General features: G+C 47.1%; 2 protein-coding genes across 4 annotated transcripts in view; both read left to right on the top strand.

The window, feature by feature from the left end:
- Positions 1-11,754, top strand: part of LOC133111100 (uncharacterized) — a 42,930-nt gene extending 31,176 nt beyond the window's left edge. The window contains exons 5-8 of the mRNA XM_061221256.1: positions 5,930-6,113; positions 9,983-10,184; positions 10,782-11,518; positions 11,706-11,754. Of these exons, the coding sequence (XP_061077240.1) occupies positions 5,930-6,113; positions 9,983-10,184; positions 10,782-11,518; positions 11,706-11,754 (1,172 nt within the window). The remainder of the gene's footprint in view (positions 1-5,929; positions 6,114-9,982; positions 10,185-10,781; positions 11,519-11,705) is intronic.
- LOC133111183 (A-kinase anchor protein 13-like) overlaps positions 11,583-25,368 on the top strand; it is a 44,806-nt gene continuing 31,020 nt past the window's right edge. The window contains exons 1-2 of one of the 3 annotated variants that reach the window (XM_061221345.1): positions 11,583-13,503; positions 15,518-15,597. In XM_061221345.1, coding sequence (XP_061077329.1) covers positions 11,805-13,503; positions 15,518-15,597 — 1,779 coding nt within the window. In that variant the 5' untranslated portion in view covers positions 11,583-11,804. Of the gene's footprint in view, positions 13,504-15,493; positions 15,598-25,368 lie in introns of all 3 variants that reach the window. The other 2 variants (XM_061221344.1, XM_061221343.1) reach the window with 2 other exon arrangements.

Genomic DNA, 25,368 nt, shown 5'->3' with positions numbered 1-25,368 from the left:
ATGTGTGTGTGTGTGTGTGTGTGCGTGCGTGTGTTTGTGTCTGTATGTGTCTTTGTGTGTGCGTCTATCTGTGTGTGTGTGTGTGTGTGTGTGAATGTGTGTGTGTGTGTGTATGTGTGTGTCTTTGTGTCTCTTGGTGTATGTCTGTGCATGTGTGTCTGTACTGTATGTGTATGCGTGTGTGCTTGTGAGTGTGTCTGTGTCTTTGTGTATGTGTGTATTTGTGTGTGTGTGTGCATGTGCATTTGTCTGTGAGTATGTGTGTGTTGGTGTGTGCTCACAAGTCTGTGTCTGCATGCTTGCTTATAAGTGTATAGGAGTGTGTTTCATGTGAAAATATGCACATACTGTATATGTTTTGAAATATGAGTATGTGTGTGTAATATGTGAGTCTTTGTGTGTGTGTCTGTGTGAGAGAGAGAAAGACTAATAGTCAGACAATTCTGGGATATGTGACGCAGACAAATGGCTATTGGTCTTGACCTTGAATATTTTGTCACTACTCCGCCACATAAATCTCCTCTTTTTGTCATGATGTTGGGTCTCCAACATGTCTGGATCTCTATGTGATCTATCTTTTTGTCATGAGTTTGGTTCAGATATTCTAATTAAAATCGTCTCGTTCTGGCTCCTGTTAGTAGAAAATAACCTTTTTGAAGGTTTGAAGAGTGGCTGTTAATGAGATGTACTGTGGACAGGTCAAAGGCCATGCTTCAGGAACATTGACGCAAATAGACTGAGAAAGTGAGCACAGTGGCCATTTTCTCTCTTCAGTCATAATGAAAGAATATCAGAAAAGGAATTGGAAACTTCAGCAGGCCTGTCAGTTTCCAATTCTTTTTCTGAAATTATTTAATTATGACTGAAGAGAGGAAATGGCCATTGTTCTCACTTTTCTCAGTCCATTTGTGTCAATCCCAAAAAGCTCTTGTTGGGTTTTTTCTTGGTGGTTTGGTTTCATCCACCCCAATCGGGACAACCTCAGATGACTCGCAGAAACTACAGGGTGAAGACTGCGAGACAATAAGCTGAAATTCTACTGCGATGAACGACATAAAATCATTTACTATGAAGCAAATAGCATTTAGTGTGCATGTCCCTCCTGAGCGTTTGGTGAAATGAGAAGAGCCTGGTATCTGGTCGAACACAGGACCTGACTTATGATCTGTAGTTTATTACATTACATTATTACATTACATGGCATTTAGCAGACGCTCTTATCCAGAGCGACGTACAACGAAGTGTAGATCAAACGCAAGTATAAGTGCGAAGAGGACCTGAGAGGACAGTACAGTTCCGAGTCCTAGTGTAAACATACAGATAATAAGAACCCTTGAAGAGTACAATCAACTTCCAAACTAGCATACCACAGTTGGCAGCTAGAATACCCTGAGTACAACAATACAACAGCCAATAAAAAACAACAATATCTATACAAGTAACAATATCTATACAATCTATTCATAAGTGCCATTACAGTCTAAGGCTAATCATGGTGGTGAGTTAGGGAGGGAAAGGTGTAGCCTGAAGAGATGAGTCTTCTGTCTGCGCTTGAAGGAGGTCAGAAACTGTGCTGTTCTGACATCCACCGGGAGGTCATTCCACCACCGTGGGACCAGGACAGACAGCAGTCGTGAGCGTGAAGTGCAGGTGTGGCGAGGGGGAGGCGCCAGACGGCACAAAGTGGCAGAACGGAGGGGTCTTATTAAGGACACGTCTTAATAAAGACTCAACAAATAGTCTATGGTTTATTAGTATGTGCATATACAGACAGGAGACATTTTTATAAACTACAGACTCAAGCAATAGTCTGTAGTTTATTAAGATGTGCATACCAAAATGACAAGTCTTAATAAACTGTAGTCTCAACCGGTAGTCTGTATTTTGTTCAGATGTGCACATACAGTCCAGAGATGACACATCTTAATGAACTACAGACTCAACCAATAATCTGTAGTTTATAAAGACATGCATATACAGAGATGACATCTTAATGAACTACAGACTCAACCAATTGTCTATACTGTAGTTTATTAAGATGTGCATATACAGAAATGACACGTCCTTAACTACAGACTCAACCAATAGCCTGTAGTTTATTGAGATGTGTGTTAAAACAAATGACAAGTCTTAAACTTTAAACTCAGCCGGCAGTCTGTAATTTGTTAAGACATGCGTAGGCAGACACTCTTTTGTGGAGGCCTAAGCTACAAGACTTCTCCATCCCAATGTCCCTGAGTCCCCCTGTGTAACCATGTCTTACCTACACAACCCAGGCGGTCTTATCTGTACGATGAAGAGGTACAGCATCTCCTATAGTACTCTCTCTTATCAGCGTAATACGCTCAGGGGAGCCCTAAACCAGAATGCATGTTCACTCAAAAGACATAAATGTACATGTTAGAGATATAAAGAAACTAAACTAATGCTAAAGCGTATTTGTGTAGAAGGTATTAGAAGAAATGGTCTCCATAAATGAAATGTACCTTTAGCTTGGCACTTGGAATTTGTCCTGAGGGAAGAATTGTATTGTTTGGATAGCCTGCTGACCAGCTCAAGCTAGGTTTTTAAAACAGTTAAGCTACCAGCACAAGCTGGCTGGCCAGCTCATACCCAGCTGGACCAGTTTATGACCATCTTGACCAGCTGAATTTTCAAGCTGGTCAAGCTGGTGTAGGTGGATTTTACACCAGGGTATCACCAGTGAGACTGTGTCCCACCAGCCAGCTGTTAGCTGTTGTGTCCTAATCTTTCCCAGAGTGGTTTGACCCCAGAAGTACACCGCCCAGGTTAGCTGCATTCCTGAGTTGACATCCCTCCCAGGTTAACTGCTGCCCAGCTTACATTTTCTGTTCCCACTCAGTGTGTGTCATTGCTGACCGCACCCAGTCCCTCAAAAATCTGCAACTATAGGCCTTAGAAGTCATCTTCATGGGAATGTCAATGGTACGTCAGCATTTTCTAAACTTCTGTATCAGAAAATCTGTGTGTGTCTGTGTGTGATTAATTAAATGTTTTTTAAGGCCTTCACGTTTGGCAGGCAGCAGTTGTATCCCGGTGGTTGGAGCACATACAGAGGGAGGCTCAAAGAATAGAAATGATGGATTTTCATTTTTAGTTTATCTCAGTCGAATATCGATACAAGTTGTCCCATCTACTGTGGAAGCTTCTTATCTTGGAGCCTTTCTGAGTTGTTGTGGAATTCAGTGACTCAGGGCGGTTGGATAAAAGGCTGATATCAGGATATCTGATGTAATGCTGAAGGGTAGTAGTGCCGCAGGACTGCTCTGTGTACCAGGGACAAACATGTTCTTTTTGCACGGTCTGTTTATCCAATGACGGCTAACAGGGTGTGCCCAAGGGTCTGAAAAGCCTATATTACCACGCAAACGCTCACTCACGGTGTAAAACACGCGACCGCATACGCGGTGGCACATGGTGTCACACTCCCACCATCGCACAAGCGCCCCGACGTCACTATCCTGCTCAACCACTTGAGTTAAGGCCGGTTCACACCATGAACGATAACTACAGCAATAACTATAGATATGTGGTTTTAAAAATCTTTCTAATGTGTCCTGTGGATGTACCCTCCCAGTTACATGAACAAGAGCAGAGATTATCAACTCGGACTTGGTTTTATTTTCTCCAGGGTAACTAATGCTACCGATTGTCCAGTCTTCACACCTGATTCCCAGGTAAAGGGAGGGTTGAAAACCAGCAGTTATCAGTCCTCGAGGACCGTAAATCTGCTGATCCCCGACCTAGAGGCTTGAACCTGCGCCTGTAGGTCCCAACCTACAATCCCAACCGGTGGCAATGTAGCATGATAGTTAAGGAACTTGGAAGAGAGTTTATCCAAAGGTGTGTGCTCCACTCCCAGCTAGGACACTGTTGGCAGGACCGCTCCAACCAGGCCCATGCCAAGAGGTTGTGGACCGTTGCAGCCCCGCTCCTCCCCTGGTTCATGCCCAAGCTCCGACACATCCCGCCGCTCCAGATTCATCAACCCTCTGTACTGCATACTTCACATCTCTTTATGCAGACTTTCTAGTTTACCTGCTAGATTAATACCTCTGCTGTGACCATCTCAACCTATAGGCCAGCGGTGGTTGGGCATCCCCCATAGCTGGGTTTTCTTGTCGCTGTTTCAGGGTTTTTTTTCCCCACAAGGGAGTTTTTTTATTTTTTATTTCATTTTTTTTACCTCATGTGCTATTTGGGAGCTTAGGGCTGGTATTTCCCCTCCTCCCCCCCCCCCTTTTGTTACTGTAAAGCATGTTTGGGACAATCTTCCGTGAAAAGCGCTATACAAATAAAATTGAATTGAATTGCTGTTGTACTCTTGAACAGGTCGACCTCAATTATTTATGTTGCACTGCTTCTGTAAATATGCAGCTGTAGAAATTGATTGTATGTAAAAGCCCGAAATGTAAACAATGATGTAAATTCAGCTTTCCTGAACGAGCCGCTCAGGAGCGGTTTTCCCCCGTCACACGCCACCCGCGGCGTGACGGAGACGTCGGGCGTGACGGAGAGGGCTTCCCGATGTCCTCCCACATCCGAAAGTCGCGGGCGACCGCGATGAGGGTGGGAAACGGGAGCTGCCAGGCCGGGGCGCGCCTTCCCTCGGAAGCGACACTCCGGAGTTTGAGCTGCGTATCGGCTCCCACCACGCCGGCTTGGCCGCCGCACAGGAAATGGCCTGTGGCTGCCGCGCCGTCGTTTCTGTCGAGTGCTTTTGGCGCTGTGCTGCGTATGTTGTGCGTCGGCTTGGAAACGAGTGCTTTGAGAACGTGACTGTATGCTATGCTGAAGTGAGTTGGCACTCTTTTTTTTTTATGTTTCCTGTTTACCGACACTTCGAAGTGGGCCTGATTAAATCTGATAAGGTGTTTAAAATAGACTTCTGGTGTCAGGTCTGGTGTCATCGTGTCCGGAAATGAAACAAAACAAAAAAAGATAAACAGATAGATAGAGTACTTTATCCCCAGAGGGAAATTCTGGCGTTGCAGCAGCAGTAGCATCCAAGTCCGTACATACTTAAAAACAATAAGTTAATAGTAACTTTATAGGAGGGGAGGGAAGGAGAGGGGGAGAGGGAGGGAGAGGAAGGAGGAGCCTCCTCTCTCTGCATGGATGAGAGTAATTTTATATGGTTATTGCGGTGGGCACAAAATACCTCCTGTGAAAAGCGCTATACAAGTAGAATTTAATTGAATTGTTGTTGTACTCTTGAACAGGTTGACCGCAATTATTTATGTTCCATTGCTTCTGGAAATATGCAGCTGTAGAAATTGATTGTAGGTAAAAGCCATAGACATGCTGTGCTGAAATGGCCTGAAATGTAAACAATGATGTAAATTCAGCTTTCCTGAGCGAATTTTCTTTTTTTTAACGCACAGACTCATACGGCAGCACAACTGTGTGCCACAAATCTTCTAATCTGCGTGCATTTATTCAATTAGAAGTTGATGATTTTGGGTTTGTTTACATAATGCATCAGGATCAGAAGGGAAAGATGAAAACACCTCCATGTTACAGTCCTGTGGTGTACGTGAACACTTGCCTGTTGTGCAGGCTTTCTCAGGTTCAAGCCTGGGCCTACGCTCAGATGGCTCCCATTTGAAGTTTAAAGTTTTAAAACTTTAAAGTCCAAGTATGTGTGTTTGTGTCCCTTTGACTTCGGTTTTGCTATGTTTGTGAGGACATGTACTAAATGTATGCTTGTGTAAACAGTATAAGTGAAAGTGTGTGTGTTTGTCTCCCTTTGACTTTGGTTTTGCTATGTTTGTGAGGATATGTGTATGTGTTTGTGTATACGTACGTGTGTTTGAGCATGTGGGAGAACATGTCAGGTAATAGATGCATATAGGCGTATGTGTGATGATCCATTCTGACCTTTGACCCCTGCACCCCTCTCTCACAGATCCGGCCCCTCACGAGACGCTGCTGCACTTCGCAGCTCGGCGCGGTTTTCGCCGCGTGGCCGTGTTCCTGCTGAAACAGCCGGGCGGCCGCCAGGCGCTGGGCCTCCCCAATAAACAGGGGGCCACCCCGGCAGCCGTAGCCAAGCTGAGGGGACACAGCCAGCTGCAGCAGATCCTCTCTCAGTATGTATCGCCCCCTGCTGGCTAACTGCCTAGCCCATTCAGCAGCACTCCTGCTGGTGTGACCTGGTCAGAGCCAGACCTGAGTCAGTTATGTAATTGTTTTGGATTCAAATACTTTTCTGTGCTCCTGATAGAGTAGAAAAGTATTTGCCTCACTGTTCCTACCCCTCTACCCTGGCCAACCCTCAACGACTCTGCCACCTGTACTCCCTCCTTATAGTCCCACCCTTCCCTCCCTACTGCTCCACCCCCTTCCTATAACCACACCCCCTCACTACAGTTCCCTCCCCTCCCTCTCTATAGCCCCACCCACCTCCATACAGCCCCACCCCTTCCTTACAGCTGCACCCCCTCCCTTCAGCCCCACCCCTCCTTCCATACCTACACGCTCTTCCCTCTGTGAGCTCTGGTAGTGGTTACAGACTGTAGCTGGGCGGGTTATGTAAAGCCCAAGGCTCTGGGAGACTCCTTCACCTCTGATGCCGTCAGAGGAGCTTAAGGCCTGCCGGCGCCAGGAGACGGGCGTAAGAGGAGTTAGCGTGTGACAAGGAGGAGATTACCGCCGTTTCTGGTGCTAACGCCCTGCAGGGCCTGCTTTCTCAGAGCTGGCACACCGTCCCGTCTGCTCCCAGAGCTGTATGCGTGTGATACAGGCGGAGCTGGGGGATTAGCTCGCTGCGAGAGGAATGTTTACCTTCACAGAGTAGGATATACGGGGAGGGGGGGGGCACTAAATGCAAGGATCCTGCACTTTTTGGAATACCACTATTTAAAAATTTTCTCTGACCCTACATGACCAAGCCCAGTGTCTGCCTTTATTTTGGAGGTGTTTAGCGGTATGTTTTTTCCTCAAGTCCGCACTTTGTTAGTCTTCACTTAGTCACTATACAGTCACCGTGTTTGGGTTCACTGGATGTCACCAGCTTGGGAGAAGAAGTTCAGGCTTCTACATTATTCGACATTCTATTTGTCTCCTTCCCGTATCCTTTCGGTTATTTGTGAGTGATGTCAGAGGGTTGCTATGGATGCGGCCGCCTGAAGCCTGTTTTTCTCGGTAATTAACTGCTCTCTGGCCTGTGGAGCCACTCGGGCAGAGACGTTTCCTCGCACCCGGGTCTGACGGACGGCCTTAGTCACGTTTTTTTGTCCGTCAGTTAATTCATTCATAGATGTTTATCTCGTCGGGTTCATTCAGAACGACTTCCTCTAAAGTGCCCCTCATGACATCATCGCTTGTGATTCAGGGGGAGCCGGTTCCTCTCTTTGTCAGCCAGAGAAACAATCGCTCTTCTCAGAGCTTCACGCCCAGTTGATAGCATCAGTTTTCTTGTCTCCATCCCCTTCGGTTCTTAATACCTTGGGGATGTCGTTCTTGTGTGTGGAACAGGGAGGTTATTTTGACAGTGACTCTGGTGTAAAGCTGGAGTCCAGAGAAGTGGACATTAGGGGGAGAGGGGTCAGTGAGTTCAGAGTATGGGGGGAGGGGAGGCAGGCATAATAAACACAGGGGGTGGGGGGGGAGGGGGGGCCAGAAGAGAGGAGAAAGTTGAAAACAGTTTGCGGGGATTAGAGGCGGCCGCGTTAATTTTCGAGTGAAAGAAGGAAGATTTAGCTAGAGAGACAGAGGAATGGAAAGATGATAAGAGGGCATGGAAGGAAGTAAGGAGTTTCAGCGTGTCGGCGTCAGAGAGGGGAGAAAAGGAGGTTAGGGAGTTTGGGAGGGTAGGAGGGTCAGCAGGGGTGGAGGGTTGGGAGAAGGAATTGCGAATAGCATCGACCTTCTTTTCAAAGAAGGAGACAAAGTCATCAGGTGTGGTTTTCCTCCTACCTCTCTGGTCGCTCCTACCAGGTGACTTGGAGGGGCGCACTCTCCGACCCTCAACCCCTACGAACTGGAGTCCCGCAGGGCTCGGTTCTTGGGCCTCTCCTCTTCTCGCTATACACCATGTCTCTTGGTTCTGTTATCTCTTCCCACGGCTTCTCTTATCACTCCTACGCTGATGACACCCAACTCTTCATTTCCTTCCCCCCTGACACCCAAATCACCACACAGATCTCTGCCTGCTTGGCTGATATCTCTGCATGGATGACTTCCCATCACCTGAAGCTCAACCTTGCCAAAACTGAGCTTCTCTACATCCCTGCTAAGTCCTCTCCGTCAATCGACCTCTCACTGACTGTGGAGGACTTTGTAGTTTCCTCCTCCCGTACGGCAAAGAATCTTGGGGTGACTCTTGATAACTGCCTCTCCCTGGCTCCACAAGTATCCTCCACTGCCAGAACCTGCAGGTTCTTTCTGTTTAATATACGCCGCATCCGTCATCTCCTGACGGAGAAAGCCACCCAGCTCCTAGTCCAGGCGCTCGTCATTTCCCGCCTGGATTACTGCAACTCCCTCCTAGCCGGTCTCCCAGCATGCGCCATCAAGCCCCTCCAGCTGGTCCAGAATGCTGCAGCCCGCTTGATCACCAGTCAGCCCAGGTCAGCTCATGTCACCCCGCTTCTCATTGGCCTCCACTGGCTTCCTATTGCCGCACGCATCCGATTCAAGGCCCTAGTGTTGGCATTTCAGGCTGCTAAGGGGACTGCCCCACATTACATACAATCCCTGATCACTCCCTACTCCCCAGCTAGACCACTCCGGTCTGCCAGCTCTGGTCGCCTTACGATTCCCTCTCTACGGGCACCTGGCGGTCGAGCTGCCCGTTCACGCCTGTTTTCCGTTCTGGTTCCTCAGTGGTGGAATGACTTGCCTACCACTGTCAGGACAGCAGAATCCCTCCCTCTATTTCGACGCAGACTCAAAACACACCTCTTCAAACTCTACCTTAGTCCCCCCTCCTGATTTACCCCGCCCCCCCCTTCTGATACCCCTATCCCTGTCTAACCCCCCCCCCCAAAAAAAATAAAAAAAAAATAAAAAATTGCACTTATGATGACGACTATATGTTTAGAACAGCAGTCCAGGTGTATTTTTCTAGTTCTGGATGTGATGCTTTGACTTGTGGTAGAACCTATGCACTTGTAAGTCGCTTTGGATTAAAAGCGTCTGCCAAATGACTAAAATGTAAATGTAAGAGTCAGCTGAGTGTGTGCAGGAGAACAATAATTAAGCCTGATCGTGCTTTCCTATGTCACTCCTGTCATTTATGCCACTTCATGTCACTTGTGTCACTCTCTTAAGTCAATCTGGTCATTTATGCCATTTCTTATGTTGCTCCTGTCACCTTTGTTTCTTTTTGTCACTATTCACTCTCTTATGTCACTCTTGTATTTATGTCACTTTATGTCACTATTGTCCCCTTTGTCACGCCTGTCACTTATGTTACTTCATGTCACTATTGTCTCTTGTATCACTGTTGTCACATAGTGCCAGCCCAGTAAGTGAAACTTGCTCTTGTTGCTCTTGAGCAACATTTGTGTATTATAGCGCTGACATGGTGCCTTCTATCGTAGTGTACACGTGGTGCCAGACAGAGACCTGTGTGAAGAGGATTACTCCATATCCCAGTGTTCTCCTGGTGCCCAAAAGGGAACCTGAAGAGAAAGATTACCTCATAGTGCTCACTCCTTGCCAAATTGTAATCCATGTTATTAAGTCAATGCTTGCTGAATAATGATCCCATTGAGCATGTTTTCCTTATAGCTCAGTGCCCAACGCTTGTCAAAGGTTTTTATTCCATTGGCAAATCTTGAAATGAGTCAAACTGTCTGTCCCCATTGGCAATATTGTTGTTCTATATAACATCTAAAAATGTGTTTGGAGTGTAAGAGCCGCACTACCTTCTTTCACGGTGTTCAAGTGGAGCCAGTGTGACCCGTGTCATGTGACTAGACGGGCATGCTCTGATTGCTTGTGTGTTGGTCAGGGAGGACGGCGGGTTGGTTCCCAACACCAAAGTGCCCTGGGAGATGTGTTTGGGAGATCGCGTGGTGCGACACCACCCCAAACTCAACACCTACACCCTGACCGTTGCCACGGCGCCTGGCCGGCCTCCGCCCAATCTGCAGGGGGAAGTGGAGGAGCTGCGTCGTCTGATTGGCTGCCACAAGCAGAGCCAGGTAGCACAGGTGAGCTCTCCTTTGGCTTTAAAAAACACCTCAAAAACAAGGCTTGGAATTTCAGGTTCATAGACCACAGAGTGCATTATCAGAGCAACCTTATTTTCCTCCAGAGAATCATTATGTCCTTCCTTCCTTTTAATTCACTTTGACGCCGTTTGCGGCTTGCTTATTATGGTACTTGGTTTTGCTTTCTTTTTAAATGTAAAATGTATGTCTGAATGTGTTTCTGTTGCACTCTTCATGTGAAGCACTTATTGAAAACCTCCATATGAATAAAATATATTATTGTTTTTATGATGATATGTGTAACACCAGGGAAGGAGTTAAGTGGTATTTAGTGCAGTCTTATGGGTCTCTAAATATGTTTTACTGAGTTGCTGTGGACTTAATAATCGGCACCCACAGGGCTCACATTAAAGCGCTAACTGGCTCAGCGCTAACTGGCTAACAGTGTGTTTATGTTGAAAGGGGACTGCCTGTTCCAGCTCTGTTTAGTGAGATCAGACGGCCGAGTGAGAGAGTGTTGCTTAATGCTGGAGCTGATCCCCGGCGACTGTGTGAGTAATGGTTGAGCTCAAGCCCCACGCCTCTCCTCTGTTTTAGGGAAGCCCCGGCCCGGAGACTGAGACGGGCTCTGTCCGGGCTCGACTGAGGGCGCCGGGAGCGCGCGGCGCACACGAGACAGGTTCGGCCGTCGCCCACGGCAGTGACGCCGGGTGGGCGGGGGGAAGCCGAGGAGGAGATTACGAAGCGCCGGAGGAGGAGGAAGAGGAAGAGCGGGCGGGGTCAGCCGCTGCCTGGGGAGAGGGGGACAGGGTGGGAGAGGCAGAAAGCGGTAGAGTCGCGCGGAGGAGGCGAACGAAGGAACAGCGCTCCTCTCTCTGTGACAGGCAGGAACCCTGCGCGCCTCGCAGAGCGTTCAACGTTCTCCGGCAGGAAGGAGAGAGCTGTGCGGGGAGGGAAGGAGAGAGAGAAGAGGGGGGTGAGAGGGGACGGACAGAGCGACCCCCGGTGACTGACATGGGGCTGGCGCAGTCTCAGGAGCACCCCGAACTCGAGGGGTACAGCGAAGCGGAGGAGGCGAGCGAGAGCGAGAGAGAGGAAGAGGGAGAAAACGGGAGGACTGCTACAGCCCTGAGCCCCCATGAAGGAGGGAGCGCAGAGGGAGAGGAGGACGGAGAGAGGGAGGACGCATACCATGCCATGCAGCAGCTCTTCACCCCAACTCTTTTGGGGGACGCCAGGGCCAGGTGCGAGGAGCGGATCGACGGAGTTCGGGCCCCCGAACCTGCGCCCCCCACAACGGACGGGGAGGAGGCGAAACCGGAGACCGACGGCTCGCAACAAAGCAAGGAAACAGCTGCGGGGGATGGAGGGAACGAGGGAGGGGGAGAGAGGGGGACAGAGTGGGGCAGAGATGGAGGGGGAGGCCCTGTTGGAGAGCTGGCCCCTGGCGGAGCGGAGACAGAGACAGGAAACCGAGGCGAGAGAGATAACGATATTGCTGAATCACCATGTGGAGCAAAGGGCGAGCCGCTACAGCCGGAAAGTACAGGAGAGACCATCGGCCAATTAGGTGCACAGATACAGAAGACCGAGGACGGCCTCAGCCTATCAGATATACAGATGGAGCGAACAGAAGAAGAATTTGGCCAATCTGATCCGGAGAGGGGGAGAACTGAGGAACATCGTAGACAACCGGAGCCAAAGATGGAGATTGCAGAGGAATATCTTGGCCAATCAGATTTGCTTGCACCGAGAATAGAGGAATGCCTCAGCCAATCAGATCCACTGAAGGAGAGTTCAGAGGTCTACCTCGGCCAATCAGGGAGAAGGGAACATGATGCAGCAGCAGGAGTTACCGATCCGGTGCATAATCCACCATCTCTGCCAGTGCTCACTGTTGATGAGGGGAAACCTGCAGATGAGATGGTGCAGACCATGGAACACACAAAATGGCAACAACTCCCTTTGCCTGGGTGTGACATCACTTCCTGTCCTTCAGACACAGAAGCTGGTGGAGAAAAGGGGATCCATGGTGCAGAGGGCGGAGTCTGTGATGTAAGTGCGGAGGCAGCCGATGTGCTCTCAGGTTCCATGGCTGAAGCATTTCACCTGCCTGAAAACGTCAAGATGTCATTCATACAGGAAGTGCATCCCCTGGAAGAGGAAGATGAGGGAATGCGATTAGCCAATGATGGGACCCTCTCATCTGTGGGCTGTCATTGGCCCTCAACTGGGCTCAGTGTGGACAGTGATGTTTGGAGAGAGGAAGACAGAAGTGAAGAGAAAGCTGTGACATCACTCAGCATTGAGCACCACCCAGAGATTTTGTCCAATCAGGACACAGCAGACAGGGGGTCAGAACCCAATCAGGATGACCCGGAGGCCAAGCTGGTGTCAGAGGTCATGGAGATCTTTGGCACAGGAAAAACGGAAGGAATTCAAGTTTACTCTGATAGTCAGATAGAAGGGACCACACTGGGGTCAGAAGTTATCGAGAGAGACACAGGAGGAATTGTTTTCCACTCAGAGAGCCAGATAGAGGAGACCACACTGGGGTCACAGGTCACGGACACTGTTATTGGTGGAAGCGATGTCCAATCAGACAGCTGCACAGACGACACCACACTGGGGTCACAGGTCACAGAGACTGTTATTGGTGGAAGTGATTTCCAATCAGACAGCTGCACAGACGAGACCACACTGGGGTCAGAGGTCATGGAGACAGTTACAGGTGGAAGTGATGTCCAATCAGACAGCCAGATAGAGGAGACCACACTGCGGTCAGAGGTCACAGAGACAAGTACAAGTGGAAGTGAACTCCACTCAGACACCTCTTCAGAGGAGATCACAGTGGGGTCAGAGGTCACAGACACGGATACAGTTGAAAGTGATGTCCACTCCGACAGCTGCATGGAGGAGACCACATCTGAGAAAGAGATGTACACACAGGCACTTGAGATTGCTGCAACCTCTGATCTGGAAGTTGTTTCTTTGAACAACGTGAACTCTGGGATCATGGGCTGTCCCACTGAGGGGGACGAGCCTGCATGGGACATGACAGTCACAATGAACCGTGAACCGCAGGAGGAGCTGGAATGTGTGGTCAACAAACACACCACACCCCAGGTCAAGTCCCAAAACCACACTGCCTCCGAATCATCGTCTGAGACCACTAACCCAGACTGTTTCTGCACTGGGGGGGGTCATGTTCCATCCCTTGATCCCACCCTGGAGCTGGGGAAGGAGAAGGAAGTGTGTGAGGATGTAGAGGAGAGAAAGAAGAAGACTTCTGAAGAGACACACACTATGCCAGCAACAGGTAAGCCCTCATATTCTGTTCTCATAGCCTTAAGATAGCAGTTCAAATCCTAGGAGAGACACTGCCACACTGCCATGATATTATCTTCTTCAAGGTGTTGCACTTGAACTGCCACTGTATATAATGCAGTTTAATGGATTTATAATGGATAGATAATATGTACAGAGTCTTAGGCACATTCCATAAAACAAAGATGCTTTCAAAAATAATTTCATATACGGTTTATAAATATCAAGAAATGTACTATAAAGAGCAGTGAATAGTTAAAAAATCAAATCAAATCAGTAATTGCTGTGATCGCCTTTAAAATTGTATTAGATACACTGTCCTGCAGTTTTATATGAAAATATAAAGTTGTTCCAGACATATTGGAGAATCTTCAGCAGACTTTGAGCGTCTTGCTTGCTTCTGGTTCTCCAGGTTATCACAGACAGCCTTGATCAGGTTTTTATCTGAAAAGTGGTATTACTTAATAGGTTTCTTTATTTAACAAAATAAAAAATAAATCTCTGCAACTACTAATTATTTGGGGAAATTAATGTTGGGAAATTCTACTGATAGTGTTGCAGAAAACAAAAAAAGAAACTTTTATTTAAAAAATGAAGGGTGTCAAAACCTTAGCGCAGTACTCTACATGTATAAACCAGGAGATAAAAAGTACAATATGTGTCATATTTTATTTTACCTAGATGCACATATTAGCCGGTCAGTGAGTTTGATATTTCTTTTGTTATTTTTGGGTAAAAAAAAGTGTAATTTGTTTGCTGTTTAATGTAAGAGCATGTCTTTATAGTCTCGCAGTGTTAGATAATATCAGCTACATTCCTTTGGGATTAGGCTGAGCTGATAAAAAGCCGTGAGGCTCAATCTTGTCCCTCCCAGATACGATCGGTCATTACGGTACACTACCCGGGCGCAACGAGCTGGAGAACAGCAGCAGATAAAGACCTTGTTTTGGGAAGCGTCGTTACCCAACCGTCAGGCAACACTAAGGCCGCACCCGTCCCTCGTCACACCCAGAGCTCGGTCATGTGAATGAGGTCATGGATCGCATGACCTCATTCACATCCCTGTGTTGAGACGGGCCACCCTGATGAAAACTGAAAGCGAGGGTTCAAAAAGTGATGACCTCACCGGGTGGGCTCGGAGATTTCCGGAAGGTTTATTTATTTAAGTCCTGTTAATAGTCTATCTATAGGGGAAAACGGTAACGCCCTGCACTCTGGCGCATCACATTTGTGTGCTTACAGCGCGTGTTGTCTTAGTAACGGGGTGATGTCACCCATGGCAGGGAAACATGGACGGGCCCCGACAGGTCATCGTCCGTACAGATGCTTCCTGGGGTTTTGTTTAGGTTGGGAGATGCATGGACGCTTTGGGAGTGTGCCGCGGAGGGGTACGCCCTTTCTGTTTGTCCTCCTCTTATTGTACGAGCGCTGAGTAATCCCTCAGAAATAGCTGTGTTAGGCCAGCGCCTTAAATATCGCTCCCTTGTGCGGCTCAGCGATTGGCTGAGCTATTGTTCTCTCTTCATGACTTTATTTGCTATAAAAAGATCACTTTGCTTGCCTCGTTGATGTAAGATGCAGTTTTAGAATATTTTGGAGGTTTATCTACTGGGGAGCTCGAGCCAAAGCTCAATACAGCACCATTGCTTTTCCACTGCATAGCACAGACCAACAAGCTGTTGGCCCGAACCACTGCACTATCCTGTGCTTCACTTTCTTAGGGAAAGGCTGATTCCAGCTCTACGGACTGGGGTATAATGAGCCAGCCTGGTTCAGCTCTACAGTGGGACTGGGGTATAATGAGCCAGCCTGGTTCAGCTCTACAGTGGGAAAGGGGTATAATGAGCCAGCCTGGTTCAGCTCTACAGTGGGAAGGGGCTATCATGAGCCAGTCTGGTTCCAGCTCTTCAGTAGGAAAGAGGTACAATGAGCCAGCTTGGTTCCATACTTAGCAAAGTTTGTCTTTCCTGCTTCTCTCTCAGCAGCACCTTTTTGTCTCTGTACAGAGGACATTTCCATGGTGAACCAGGAGGACAGTCGGGAAGGGTCATCCTCAGACCTTGGGGCAGATGCCGGGGATGAAGAGGTGAGTCTGGTGAAAACATCAAAGGTGACAGGTTTAATCATTTATATTGATAGTGAAATGAAAACTGGCCATTCTGAACTGCATCCTGTAGGCCACAATTCACAATTGGCCCCTCCTCTAGCGAGCGATGCAGTTTCACTGGACTGTCAGCCACAGCCCTTCATTACTGCAGATAGCAATCTCTACAGGGAAGTACTTCCCCCTGAAATGGCTCTCTTTGGGAAAATAACTTTTGAAGTGTCTTGTGAAAGTCCGTCCTGTGAGTGTGCCAGGGATTGGGGTTTAATTACTTCTTTTTAGAAACTGTTTTTTATGTCTTCCCATTTCTCCCCAGCTTGGGAGGCCCAATCGTGTACATATTAGTGCTCATCGCCACAGCCTCCGTTATTGATTCGGTGGAGTGTGGATGAGCGTGTGCTCTTCCCCAAAGGCCCATTCACACCCAGAACTATAACTATAACAATAACTATAACGATATGAGCGTCCACACTGATGAACGATAATGTTCTGTGAATAGCCTCTCAGCTATGTCGTCTGCCATTTTGAGCCTGTTTTATCGTTCATGCAGCTGGAGAAAATTGCTCTGAAAGTGATCCCAACCATATTGTTCGTCGCTCTAGTTGCTGTTAGAGTTGTGGTGTGGACTCCACCATCCACTTGACCTAGAACGCTTTTTAAAACAACGTATTTAAGGTTATCGTTAAAGTTATCGTTCTCGGTGTGGACCAAGAACATGGAGATGTTTAAAAGCCTGCGATCTTTTCACACCACGGTTTTTTGATGATTTTGATGGTGGATTTGATGACCTCTGTTGAGGATTTATGTTATTAGGGACGTAAGCAGATTCCAGGCGGCTGAAATGAAATTGACGATATTTGGTCGTGCTAGCTGGAGGATGTGCTGTTAGAGGAGTGAGAACGCAGACCCGTGTCAAATATGTAATCGTTTTGGATCCAAATAATCTTCTATGCTTTACCGAGCTTGTCGGGTATATTGTAGCCTATGAAATACCATCAAAAAGTGCAAACCCCACCTTCTGGTCCTCGTGGTTGGCTCAGTTGCACCAAGGCAAGATAAATCAAGCGCAGAAAAGTATTTGAATCCAAAGCGTTCTGGCGAGAGGCTGCAGAGGTCTGACGAGAGGCTCGTGTCGTCTCCTGGCTGGCGGGGAAGCTGACGCGAGGCGAACGGCCCGGTGCCAGGTGGCTCCGAGCTTATCCTCATTCATGTGCCTTCAGGCGTCTCCATGTGCGAGCTCCCATCCCGAACAGGATATCCTGTGTGTGACGGGGCCGCCGCTCACGATAAATCTCTCTTAATGCCGAGAAAAGGAGGACTGCGTTCCAGGGTCATTGTCCTGGGGTTGAACCCGCAAATCTCCGTTCACATTTTGCGATTTTTATTAATTCCCATTACCTAATGCATTTGTTTACTTGAATTGGTTGATGCACAGATACTATAATTGAGCATGAAATTAAGCTTTCATGTACAGTAGGCTATTTGTGTATTTGTTACATGAATATTTATAAAATAGCAAGCCGTAGGATACGCTTATAGTTAGTTAACTGTTTTTTTTTTTTTTCCTTCCAATGTGAATTGAAATGGACAAATGTAGCTGTTAACAGTAATACAAAAACAAAGCTGTAAAGATGAACTTATCTGTAGTTAGTTAAGAACTACATTCGTTATTGCCAATTAATGTAACCTTATTGTAAAATGTGATGAAATCTCTCTTAATGCCGAGAAACAGAGGACGGCGTTCAAGTGTCTTTGTCCTGGAATTGAACCCCCTGCGTCAGAAAAGCCGAGTCGGACTTTGGCTTTATTCACTTCTGGCTTTCAAATACTTGGGTGTGATTTCTGGCTTGTCGCGATATGACAGTCCCGTTTAGTTTACTCGTCTGGCTGTCCCAACAATGAACTTCCTTGTATCGCATCAGCCAAGTGCGAAAGGCAGAATTTTCTGTTGAATTCAGCCGTGTGCGTGTTTATCTGCAGAAAAACACAGATACCGTCGCCGTGCTTGGCTTGGCTGAATGGCCCTGCTGTGGTAGCGCTCAAAAGCTGCCTCGCACTTTTCAAACCGCTCACTGGTCTGGGGAAAAATAATCATTTTGTATATTTTACTGTGTGGTAATAAAGGCGATAACTGAGGACAATAGCGACATAAAATGTGAAATGAAAGGTTTTTTTTATTATTATTTTGGACTCGGGGTATATGGGCGTAATTGGAAAATGGTGTTGTCGGGCTTCATTTCTGGTTTTGTACACTGACAGCGAGCTTTGAGTAAAAGCTGAGTAATAAATATGTGAGAGTACTGCCTGCAGCGACCTGAGAAGGACAGTAAAAGGAGAGTGTTCAATTTAGAAAATAGATTAAGAAACACTTCTTCTTGGGCCTGGAAGCAGCAGCAGGAGCAGTCTGTGAGGATGGACTGTTTTGTCTCACTCAAATGCCCCCTTGTGGGTACTTATGGTATAACGGTTTCTAGCTGTGTTCTTTTTAGTGTCGGCAGGCATACAGCACTGACCAGTGTGAAACCAGCCTTTCTCTTTGTCATTAGAAATGTGTCAGAACTCAGTGTGTATGCGGGAGAGAGAGAGAGACTGTGTCTGTGTGTGTATGAGAGAGTATGCGTGTCCACGAGAGAGATAGTGTGTGTCTGTGTGTGTACGAGAGTGTGAGTGTGTGTGTGTGTGTGTGTGTGCGTGCGTGTGAGAGAGTGTGTGTCTGTGTGTATGAGCGAGAGAGCAAGGTAGTGTGTATGTGTGTGTGTGTGCATACTCGTGCGTATGTTTGAGAGAGAGAATGTATGTCTGTGCCCTGCAGGTTTAGCCAACCAGTCAGGTTTTAGTGCTTCTTTGACATTTCATTTTAGATTAATAGCACTGTTACACTGACAAGGAATAATATTTTTTTAAAGACTCAAAATTGGCTGCAAAATTGTTTTTTTTCATGCAGTGAAGTCAAGTGTTCATTCAACCAGAAGATAAATATTTTTTTTAAATGTATGAATAGAAAAATGATGCATTTGAAGTATGCTATTGGTAAAGCGGAGAGCTGGCACAACTTGTCTCTTCCGTGTGGATATTCTCTACAAAGTAACTTCATGATTGGCAGCTGGCTAAATGGCTAGTGGTGCCTTGTTGAAAACAAACAACTAAATCTAGGTTTTAAAACAGCTGGTCGCTGGCTGACTAGTTCAGACCAGCTCTCAGCCCAACATGATTTAACTGGTTGACCAGTACAGACCAGCCCCCAGCTTGGCCATGCTGGTTGACCAGCTGATATCCAGCTTGACCAGCTTGACTGGCTTAATTTTCAAACTGGCAATTAATCTGATCACCCTGCTACAGTAAGTTGATCAGAACCAGTTGCTGGCATAAAGGCATTTTAATTGTGCGAGTAGCTTTTGTGATGCTATTGTTCTTGTGCTGGTTCCTGGTCCATTTTCAGCAACCCCCCTCCCCGGTCCATGATTGGTTTCCCTGGTTCCTTTTGGGCCTTGTTTTGGGCTACCTAGAGCCAGCTCTGATGCTGATGTCCTTGTTACATACACAATATACACACAGCCTCAAAATGGCTGACTGCAGATGCTCCTGTAGTGGGCCAGAAAATAACTCTTAAGTAACTGACTTTAAGTATAAAATGAAAAACATTCAACTCAGCCGAATTAATTTCTTTGGCTGTTTGTTTATGCATGATGAATTATTGGTCCATTTCTCCATGTAAATTCAGGCATGTTCAGGCTGATTGGTTTATTCTGTCAGTGCAATATCCTGGCATTGGCTCACAATCTGCACCTACAATATGGTGTGTGTGTGTGTAATCTAGCCTTTGAGATGTATAATGTATAAGAAAAAATGTGTAAGAACTGGAGATAGCTTCCGCTTACCAGCTCCATGTATTCCTATGAGGGTTGCTCAATGGCTCAAGAAGCCAGTTCATGGAGGCTGTCATGTTTGACTATGGGGATTTTTTGGCACCAGAGCATGAACACTGGGTGCCTAAACATGAAGGAATGAATAGGAAAGAAAAATTGTTATTTATTTTTCTGTGCGGTTCAGAAGAAAAAATTGTCCCTGGCGAGTAATTTGTTCATTGTGAAGAAACTTGAAAAATGAAAGGTCCTGTCCAACACATCAGCATTTTTATGGGTAAATGTATAGTTTTGAATTTTTTGCTTTTTGGGCTGAATAAGCTGCAATACCCCCGGTAACTACTAGAGCTTGCAAGCTTCAGGGGGAATGTCAGTCCCCGTTCCCCTGGTATGAGCCTTGGCATGAGGCAGGTGACTGTCAGAAGCTCAGCACGTATGACAGCACTTGAGCCCAATAATAACGTGGGGAATAAAATGAGTTTCTGGAATAGTGTGATATGAGCCAGGTCTGACTCCTGAAGGGTGGAAAAATGCAGTCCCTGGCATTGGCTTTCTGACGCAATCTCACGGCAAGCATCGTTCTGTTCTGACTCCTTTCCATTGACAGTGGCCATTTTGAATTGTGGTTAAGGGTAGCAAACATGCTTCATGCTTCATAAACATCAGCTATTTGGTGTATGGTTTCCTCAGAAAGCACTGCTTTGGTCAGAGTGCCAGTGTTTCTTATTTTGTTTCTCTCTCCTAAATTAACCACGGCAGTTTGGCTTGTACTCTGGTTTTCCACAGTTTCTTGCCTGTTCTGTGGGTTTAGGGCATTCATTCGAGGTGGTGGGAACAGCCCTTCCCCTTTTCCGTATCCCACTCTTCTGAGTGTTCGAAACGGTTTCCATGGTTCCAGCTGTTTTCGTCAGTTGATGGTTTCTAGCAGATGTCAAGGGGGGTTTGTGGCAGCGTGGGATTTCTGCGCTGAAATCGCATTTTCATTCGTCTATCAGCCGGCCTTGACCACTGAAACCACAGGCAGTTGCTCGTCAGCCAATTGGGGGTTGCTTTCCCATTTGATGCCGGTAGTTATTGGGTAGTAGTCATTTGGCCCGGTGCCAGTGTGTGTGATACACATTAAGGCAGATTTTTCCACATTTTTTGAGCTCAAGGCCCGCGAAATGCCCACCTTGTGTTTGGGGACTCTCACTGCAATTGAACCGGTTAATGTTTCACACATTTATATAACACTCGCTACAGGCTGCATACATTTATGGACCCACCTGTACTGCGCTGTAGACCTCTGCTGAATAGCGTACGACTAGCCTTTGTATTTCAGATGGTCTGAGGTCCTCACAAGTATAGTACCATACTCTTTCATTGTGCCTGCATTATATGCACGCTACACTGCGCACATACAGTACTTTTGAAACGGATTGAAAAAGAATTCACTGAATGAAAGTATTGAGTAAAGAATGTGGCAGTCTAATTGGCTGTTCAGTATGTTAAGAGCTAATTCAGTTTACACTGTTACTCGCCACTATATAACTGAGGACCTGTCACCCACAAAGCCTGTGCTGTCTGTCTGAGCCAACAGAGGTTGGCTAAAAGATGGAGGGAAGAGGGACGGAGGGAGAGAGGCAGGGAGAAGAGAGAGGGAGGGAGGCTGAGAGAGAGGGAGGGAGGGAGACAGGGATGGGATGGGCCAAGAGAGGCAGGAGAAGAGAGAGAAAGAGAAAGGGGAGGGCATTAAGCGAGTGAGTGTGGGAGAGGGACTTGGAGAGACTAGTTCTCTGTCCAGATGTGAAAGACTGAAAGAGAGCGTCTAGTTTCCTGAAGTGTGAGAAACTTAAGAGAGAGGGAGAGACAGAGGGGGAGAGAGGGAGGACTTCATGCTGGAATCCTGCAAGTTTCTGTGCTTCTGAGGAGAGATGTACGAGAGACACAAGCGCAAGTACACACTGAACGCTAAGCAGCAGGGAGCTGTGGATGTGCTTCTGTTAAAGGTATGAGGCTCATTTGAGCGCCTGCAATCTGTACCCAAATCTGTGTGAGTGTGTGAGTGTGTGAGTGTGTGAGTGTGAGTGTGAGTGTGAGTGTGAGTGTGAGTGTGAGTGTGAGTGTGAGTGTGAGTGTGAGTGTGAGTGTGAGTGTGAGATTGTGCATGAGTGAGATTGAGTTTGTGCATGAGTGAGATTGAGTTTGTGCATGAGTGAGATTGAGTTTGTGCGTGTATGTGCATGTGAATTTGAGTCTGTGTGTGTGGGGGAAGGGGGGGTGTGTGTGCATATATATGTGTGTGGCTGTGGGTGTGTCGAGGGGAGTGTTGTGTATGCAAATGTATGTGTGTGTGTAATTTTTCCACTTTCTTGATTTATTAGTTTTTTGGAAAACACAGCTTATTCTCTGGGTGCAGAGCCTCTCCAAACCTCTCCTCGCAGACAGCACTGGTGCACACACACAGCTCAGCCCCTCTCCCAGCTCTCTGACCCCCAGCCAGCAGACTCTGGCTCTGACTCTGTCTCACTCTAACTCTGTTTACACCTGTCTGCCTGGGGGAGCTGCTGGCCGGAACAGACCAGGCCCTGCGGGGGGGGGCGTGTCTTATTTGAGTGTCATTTGAATGCTATTTGCATTTTCATTTGAATATTGACATCATTGGACAGGACATTTGCTTTGTTCTCGAGGTCTAAATTTGTCTGCTTGACCACTGCCCTTCTCCTGAAATGGCTATTGTGTTCAACATGCTGTGTTGTTTCATATGGTTTGAGTGTTCTTTTCCGCCAAAGACCCAAAGGCTCATATTAATGAAGAATCCGCACTATAACACACGTCAGAAGTGTGGATACACAACAACACCCAAAAAATAAGTTGATGGCAACAAGTATTTATCTTTAAACTTATTTCCATTACTTTTTTGCTGAATAAGAAATATATTGGAAATATATTAAGTGAGACAATCTCATGTCAAAATTGGCCAATAGTGTCAGAAATTTAACTTGTCAAGTAAATAGTAAGGAAAAACAAGCTAATATTCTCTACTTCAGAGATAAAATGACATTTTAAATCTCATTAAAAGACTGAAATGCTTGGCGAGACAGACTCTTTTGCAGTGTAGCCAAGTGGGCAGTTTTGATAGACCATATACCCCCAGAATAAGCAGGTGTTTAGGCCAGTGATGGGTTGTTTGTTTCATATGTCTGGAGAATGGGGTGTGATTTTTACTTCTCTTACGGAGGGCAGCTTTGGTCTGTGTATCAGCGAACTTCCTGTCATTCCTCGCGTCGTCATAGCAACGTGCTGATTGGAATGCCGGGGAATTGGGCGGGGATAAGTCTGTATTTCGGGGTCTGGGCTGTGTGTTATTCCTCGGCCCATAAATAGCCCGTGCGAGAGAGCTTGATAAAATAGCTGCTTGATTAGAAGCGGACGATAACTTCGCAGCGCTCTGACGCGGCGCGTCACAGTCTGTTCTCGTTCTCATGGTAACAAGTGTGGGGGGGGGGTGTGGCTTTCGGGCTTTTTCTGTCTTCGCGTCACGGCCAGCTGCCCTGTTCTGTTCAAACAGCTTCCGTCGAGTTCATACGGCCCGCAAGGTCAACCAAGTACGGTCAGTTGGACCGCCCGCTCGCTGCAGTTGTACAGACTTCTTGCTTGGAACCGAACGTGATGTTCTCGTACCGGAGCGGAGCCTGATTTTGGGAAGACGCAGGCTGATATCCATGCTGATGTTGGTGAGCGTTCGCTCAGGCCCAACTCTGAACTCTCTGAGCGTGTCTGCCATTTTCTCCAGTCCGGAGCGGCTCCTGTTCACTGGGACAGTGTTCGGCGGCTTCCCTGTTTTGTGCTCGAGAGAGGACCGGCCGTGACCGCGGGGTCTCGCGCTGCATAAGCAGCAGCACCTGTCCCGGAACCTGTATAACTCAACCAGTCATCTCTCATTTCAATATTAAAGTACTCGCACAGGACCTGGTTTCATAACCTATTCATATTCATATCCAGGGCATTTGTCAGTGCTTAGTTTCCTTCCCAAAACCTGCATTACGGAACTCGGCGTCTACCTGCAGTCTACAAACAAACCTTGTCGCTAGGGGAACCTGGGTTTTCAGTTCGGGCCAATTAGCTCTGGACAGTAGTCTCTCTCTCTCTGTGAGAGTGCGACGGTCGAAGGTTCAAATTCGCACTGTGATCCCAGTGTCTGCCTGTGCACCACACTCATAAGATCCTGCATTATCCAGCTGGGAAAATACTTGGATGACTGGAATTCATAGAGTACTTTTCATTACTTTGAAGCACCTCGGTGCAGTTCATTAGTGAGGAGAGTCATCTGCTTCCTTACCAGCAGTGCAGAGTACCCATCTCTCTTCATATTGTCAGCTGAGATGTAGAGCAAAGGATTTGTTTAGCAACTAAAGCTAGATTGAGAAGGCCTGGTTGGGCATTCGAGCAGAATGCATTTGGCCCCCTCAACCTTTACACTGGGTGCAGAGGGACTTTTAGCAGCCAAGATGAGCAGGACCCCAGCTTGTTGTTCAGTTCCCTGGGAAGATGGCGGACTTGTGCGCTCAATAGAAGTGCATAGAGAATATGTGAATTACCAGTGGGCTTTCTGTGAAAAGGTGATGAATACTCCAGATCAGTATGACTGACTCCAGATCTGTATGAAACGGCACTGACTCCAGATCAGTCTGAAAGAGCACTGTCTCCAGATCAGTCTGAAAGAGCACTGACTCCAGATCAGTCTGAAACAGCATTGACTACAAATCAGTCTGAAACAGTCGTGATTCCAGATCAGTGGCTGGTCCATCCGCTCTATGCAGGGCTGTGTGGGCCAGGTTTTGTGAAATGGGCTGGTTCTGTTTGAGGCAGTTTATAATGCGCTGTGGCCAGAGGAAGCTTTATTGGGCTGCTGCTGGTATGTGCAGCGCTGCTTAATGGCAGAGCAGTTTAGTTTAATGCTGCCGGCAGCCATTTTAAATGCGTGTGGTTGGGTTTAATCAGCAGTGTTGGACATGGGTTAGTGTTTGTGGGCAGTCACTGTGATTGCCTTTAACTGAAAGGGATGTACAAATAACATGCACGCACACACACACTCGCGCATATACACGCACACACACGCACGCATTGTCTCTCTCTCTCAGGCACACACGCACACATGCGCACACAGACACACACGTACACACACACACACACTGTCTCTCAGTCATGTACGCGTTCTCTCTCAGAGAAACATATTTGAATTCCTTATTTAGGTCCACATTTATAAAATTCACTATAAGGGTCCACATATATTTAAGTTGCTGGATAAACATTTGCATCTCAATTGCACCAACAGGAAACATTATGGGAACGAGAAACATCTTCTCCTCCGTATACAGTGGTTTTGTGTTTCATTTGGCGTTACTGCAACGGGAGATCTGCCAGGCAGCGACTGCCTATAATGGTGGAAACTCTTTGTTCTCCATTTAGCCAGCCCGATTAGCCGGAGACCTCTGCAAACTAGCCTGTGCACACGGCCTAGACTTCCAAATATAAAAACTAGAAGCTACTTATAACCTAGTTCTGTTACGGTTTGCAGTAACGGCTGGTACTTTAATTGTTTATTAAGATATGCACACACATACACACGCACACACACACATACACGCACTCTCATACACGTGCACACGCACCCACACACACATACTCATTAGAGACTGACAAGACAACATGCATACGATCAGAAAGACACGCAGACAAGCGTGCCTACACACACTGTGCACAGCTGCACACACACTATATAAACGCAGAGTGAGCGTGCGCCCATTCGCTGTCTCAGTCATTGTTTTTCCCCGGATTTCCCGGTGTCCCACACACAGCCGGGTGAGATTAATAGAAAGCCTGTGAAAATGAGAGCCTGCAGTGCTGT

This window comes from Conger conger, chromosome 15, assembly GCF_963514075.1.
Source record: "Conger conger chromosome 15, fConCon1.1, whole genome shotgun sequence".
NCBI lineage: Eukaryota > Metazoa > Chordata > Actinopteri > Anguilliformes > Congridae > Conger > Conger conger.
This window is presented reverse-complemented; position numbering and strand designations above follow the sequence as displayed.